Here is a 6,091-nt window from a genome sequence, read left to right on the forward strand (position 1 = left end):
AATGACAACTTAGAGCCAAAGAACTTTTTCCAGGTGTCTAAAACTTTATACTCTCAACTAGAAATGAAACAAGAGGACCAGGGACATACATTAAAACTCGCAGAAAAGAAGCCAATGGGACACAGCGCTTTTATCTCAACAAACTAATTGATATCAAATGACACATGTAATACTTTAAAGAAAAATGTCACTTCTATATATATAATGCGAATTTTCTCTTTGTTTGACGATCCAGGATCAATGCTTACTGCTCTCTTTGCTCATTTTAAATATCAATCTATTGTAAACAGATAGCCATGCTATGACCTTAAATTGCTAGTATTAAATAATGGTCACTATGATATTTATGTGTACCTAGGTGCTGCGCACTGAATGGTTCTAAGGATAATTAACAGAATGAACTCTGTGAATCTTGTAGCAATGCGTAGTATTCCTAAATGATGTTATAAAGCCAGGTGAATAATACGGGCATAATAATATCCAAATTGAGAGTTTAAAAACAGGTGTCATATTTGGCGATTCTGTGTTTGCAACGATAGCTCTGGTAATCTATATTGAGTCATAAATTGTGTATTCTTTATATTAACCTTTGTAACCTTTTATGCCATGTATGAATGAACGTATTATGAGAGAGTGATGCCTCATACTGGGGGGGGGGGGGGGGGGGGGGACTCCGAGACCCAGGACTCGGAGACTCAAATCCTGCATCCAGACTCTTTGATTGGCAGTTTTGACGGTTCTGTTTCTTTTCTTTTGGAATAAACTATTATTCTTAATTTTGAACACTAAATGTTCACTCATGATCGTCGTAAATGGGCCGAACTAGTCAAAACTGTCCATCATATGTAAATTGTTATATATACCCATGTATAATGATGTTGAGCAGAAAGAGGCCGCTGATAGAGAGATTCCGCTTATAGAGATTCTTAGACTTTTTGATTAGGACTGCTTTTAATTGTTGTAACTATACGATCACGCTTTAAAAAAACCGCTTGAGAAAGAAATACTGTACTTGTTATCACTAAGTTTGAGCTGACCCTCAATTGGATCCGTAAGACAGAAGGCTTACACTATTCTGCTACTTCAATTTCCCTCCCCCACCGTATATACTTGTCCGACACCTACACCATTAGACCTCCACGTTAGGACATTAGGCTCCTGTGTTAGGACCTGCTCGTACACAGATTTTAAACAATTATTTCTCAACCTTCCCGTTGTTACCAATCCAATGCCTTGTTTCAATTATTTGTTTTAACAATTATAAGTTGTAATTGTGTTAAGAAGTGTAACGTACGCTTTTACAACCTAAAGCAATTAGTTTTAGTCATTTACCAACAATACTTATCTCAGGGTCGACAGTTTGAGATTTAAACTGTTTTATTCATAGACTACAGGACATATGTTTGAAATCTATTTAAATCTGAAACAAGATCTTGGCACTAGCTAGGAAGAAAAATATTATCTAAAAATTGCTACTTTGGATTTCTCTCAATTTACAAAACATGTTGACAAAACATGTCATCTACCGATGACAAAAAAAGATAATATTATAAATGATATTATTTAAATAAAACCCGATAGTGTGTAATTGCCAGTGCAATGTTCTTGAATATATTTGGCAAGCCTTTTTTATTTTTCGGTTTGATCCTCGTCTAGTTCCAAAGCATTACATCTCCTTTTCAATCTTTTCAATCACAATATGCCAGCAACGTTTTTGCTCGTCGAACTGATCGGGTTTAACTTTTTTTTGCATTACCGTAACTATTATATGGAATGTTTCATAACGGATTAGTTAAAATACAGCTGAACAACACCTAATCGTTTTTAAACACTACCTAGTGTACACAGGGAAGATATATTCAACCAATGAATTTTCAGTCCAAATTCAAAATAGCATGAAAACTGCCACACATTGGTAAAGAAGGAATTATTAAAGGTTTTAAGATTTACTAAAGTCTTAACTCCGTGGGCAAAAATCGTATCAAATTGAAGAAATCATTATAGGAAAAACGAGTTACAATGACGGCAGTACTATATGTCAATATTTATTTCGTTATTTCGTTGATCGTGTTACCAGGACCATCTTCTGGCGAAACATTGACAGAATATAACAACCTTTACAACACAACTCTGAAAGGATACAACAAAGATTGCAGACCCCTTCAAAACCAGAGGAATACCATGAATGCTACTTTATATTTTTATCTGAGAACAATTGCCAAACTAGACGAAGTTTCGAGCAAGATGATCACTGTTGGACTTTTTGAGATTAATTGGTGGGACGATATCATCACCTGGAACCCATTCTCATACGGAGACACGACATTGTTACACATTGACGAATCTCTGGTGTGGAAGCCATCTATGACTCTCATTAACACGATGTCAACTAATGTTGGTCTCCTCGGTTTAACACAATCTAAAATACGATATTGGTATAATGGTTACGCGCTCTGGAATGTTGCTGATAGGTTTCAAACCACTTGTGATTTTGACACAACATATTTTCCTTTTGACAAGCAAACCTGCGAAATTAAAATCGTAGCCTGGGACTATACTACCGATAAATTTATGATTTATCCATTAAAACCAACTGTAAATTTAACGTATTACAGTGAAAACGGAGCTTGGGAGTTGGTATCTACAGAGACAAGATCTGAATATCTGTCGTACTACTCCGTCGTAGTGTTCAGTCTGAACCTGAAGAGGCGGCCTATGTATTTCGTTATCTATCTTTTGATCCCAGTATTCACGATGCTATTTTTGAACACATTGGTTTTCATGTTGCCATCAGACAGTGGTGAGCGCGTGGGATACGCCATCAATTGCCTATTGTCCTTAACGGTTTTTATCACTCTTGTTTCAGAAGGTCTTCCGCAAGATTCCGAACCTATGCCGGTGATTGGGTACGTGCTGACTGTGTATTTAATTATCTCTGCAATCATTTGTGTTTTGACGATATTTATCCTGCGCCTGCACCACAAAGACGAAAATAAAGAAATCCCCCCAACGTTTAGAAAAATGTATAATATCCTTACTTGTGCGACCTGTAAAAAAAAATCTACATTTGTCGAAGCACATGTTTCAAGCATCGAATTAGAAAACGTGGAAGAATTTGACAAACAAAATAAATTTGATGTATTGTCCCTAACATGGAGAAAACTGTCATCTCGTTTGGACACAATTTGTTTCATAAGCAGCATGTCTTCTGTAATCACAGTTGGAGTTGTATTTTTTGTGATTGTGACTGTGAAGTCGTGATCTGAACAATCATTTCTTCCGACGGCCTATTAAGGCCCCTTTAACAGTTTTATTGATCATAATGGATAATGATTGGAAATCAACCAAAACATTCTAATTTGAAATATTCCTTACTTTCCACATCTTTGAAATGGTTATCAGCGCTTGCACCATCAACCACTACACAAAATTTATCCCTTTCCAAACAATACTTGTTACTTTAAAACTGTGATGCTTTTTTATGGTATTATTACATTAAAATTTAGCAATTTAAAGTATTCAAGACTACTTTTAACAATCTATTGTATAAAGTATTGTTCAAAAGCTTTAAATTAAATTACTTTATTCCTAGAAATAGTATAATGCCCTATTTCAACGCTTGAGTTTTTAACGGAAAATATCCTAAAAAAAACCCAAAAGGGTATTCATGGGAAGTCAGAAGAGCACACAACTTAAATGTTATTTTTGACTATTAATTCGTGTAAGAAATTAACGTAAAGAAATAACAACATACTTAATTTAAAGGGTCATGGTCACGATTTTCGTTAAATTTTATATTTCTATTTTTTTTTTATATACAATGCTTTAGAAATGCATATCTAATGCTCAAATGACATTTGAGAGTCAATCTTAAAGTTTTAAGCAAGATACAGAGCTCACAAATATGTGTAATGTAAACAAAGCTCGTGAGTGCCCTGTTTTTGTGTATATAGCTACAATTTACCAATTAAAAACCTTTTTAGCTCACCTGAGCTGAAAGGAATATATAGAGTAAATCTTTAAAAATCTTCTTCTCAGAAATTAATCAGCCAGGAAAGCTGAAACTTGTGTTGAAGCATCCTCAGGTAGTGTAGATTCAAAGTTGTGAAAATCATGACCCCCGGGGGTAGGGTGGGGACACAATGGGGGTTCAAAGTTTAACATAGGAATATATAGAGTAAATCTTTAAAATCTTCTTCTCAGAAACTAATCAGTCAGGAAAGCTGAAACTTGTGTAGAAACATTCTCAGGTAGTGTAGATTCAAAGTTGTGAAAATCATGACCCCCGGGGTAGGGTGAGGCCACAATGGATGGGGGTCAAAGTTTAGCAAAGGAATATATAGAGTAAATCTTTAAAAATCTTATTCTAATGAGCCAGATGATTCTTTATAATTGTTAGGACTTTGGCCCCAGATCAATTCTTGGGACTCACAAGAAGGTATAGAGTTTGATGTAACTTTATATCCCATATATAAACTGTTGTTAAGGATCTTTTGAGAACTGCAATACTCAACATGTGATATGACTATAAAATCATCCTGTTAGAAAAGGGACTAATGATTATAAACATAAGAATATCCAGGGGGAAAAATGGATTTTATTTATACAGGATCTACATATATTATTGTACATTGTCCAGATAGTTTGTATTGTGACTCCATTAAGCTGAATTTATCATATATACCTATTGTTCCTCAGGTGAGCGATGTTGCCCATAGGCCTCTTGTTCAAGCTGATATTTCTATCTTTTAATTCATTTAAAGCATACATAAACATTTCCTAACCTTTAACACATTTATTTTAGATTTAAATTTAAAAATTTAAATTTTTACTTTGACATTCAAAATGTAAACAAAAGCTTCGTTTAAATGTCAAAGAATTTTACGCTCTGTAACTCGCTTATAACTCAATAAATGACACTCAAAATTTGTTTGCCGAGGGTTTTCTACGAAAAAAGGGGGGGGGGGGGGGGATAGGGCTTGGGGGAGGTAGTATAACAATAACTCCAAAAAAAAAAAAGAAAATTCTCTTTATCACTATTAATACTTAAATTTCTTAAGGTAAATTTTAGGAACAATTATATTAGCTGTAAGAAAAAAGTTGGGAGGGGGGAGGGAGGCTGGCCCCTCCCTGATGCTATGTGCCTGATGGTTGGTTCTAACTTTGCAAAGCCCCCCCCCCCCCCCCCCCCCGGTATCGAGGCCTATGTAAGGTATTTTACAGAATCTTAGTTTTATTGATGAAAGTCTTATCGACTAATCATATGAAAAAAGAAATGCAAATTTTACCATAGGATGTGAATACATCGTGTGGAAATTTTGATATATAACAATAATTATTTATGGTTACCAGTTATATTTTTGTAACCATATTATTATTTTCGGAAATATTGGAGAAACTTTGTCATTTTTCGGGCGAAACGTCACATCATTTGACTTGTAATATGCAGATCGATGTATGTAATAAGAAATGATAATAACAAACTGTCAACCATTTCAACGACCAATAAAGCGATATACGCATTTAAAGCAGAGCAATACGGACCCAAAAAAGATAAGAGGTTGGATAAGGAACATAGGAAGAGTAAGCAATCCCTGACGACTGTTCAATATAATACTATAATATATTTACTTTAATGTAATTATGCACGTTGAAAAAAGGGACAATTAATAAACGGTGAATCCTTTCTTAATTCATTACATATTAGTATGTAACGGCGTTAAATGTTGGTGTGACCGTCATCAGGACGAAAAAGCTTTCAGTGCGATCCAGCCCTCAACTTTCAATCAGTTGTTCTACTAGTTTATGATATGTAGGGTTTTGACCTTTACTCTTTCCTCCATTCTGGCGAAATATGTTCAAAAGTTAAAGAAAAACTTTTGTATTTCATCGATTTAACGTTAAATTGTTTGCAATTTTTGAATTACTTGTACACTTCAAATCCATGGCTAAGTGGTCATGCTATCGCAATCATAATTATTTTCTAAAAATTTACAATGATTGCTTATTGACCAACCATTGCTGCATGGTTTTCATTGTCAGAGAAACAAAAATTCGTTTTTTTCTCCTTAAAAAACCTTTTAAATGGATA

At 34.5% G+C, this 6,091-nt stretch overlaps 1 protein-coding gene across 1 annotated transcript; it reads left to right on the forward strand.

The window, feature by feature from the left end:
- The first annotated feature begins 1,824 nt into the window (after positions 1 to 1,824).
- LOC109618002 (neuronal acetylcholine receptor subunit alpha-3-like) lies at positions 1,825 to 3,515 on the forward strand. The gene has a single exon (XM_020065188.3). It carries the CDS (start codon positions 2,020 to 2,022, stop codon positions 3,259 to 3,261), a length of 1,242 nt encoding a protein of 413 aa, XP_019920747.1. The 5' UTR covers positions 1,825 to 2,019; the 3' UTR covers positions 3,262 to 3,515.
- The last annotated feature ends 2,576 nt before the right edge of the window (positions 3,516 to 6,091 follow it).

Source organism: Magallana gigas, chromosome 5 (assembly GCF_963853765.1).
Source record: "Magallana gigas chromosome 5, xbMagGiga1.1, whole genome shotgun sequence".
NCBI classification, from domain to species: domain Eukaryota; kingdom Metazoa; phylum Mollusca; class Bivalvia; order Ostreida; family Ostreidae; genus Magallana; species Magallana gigas.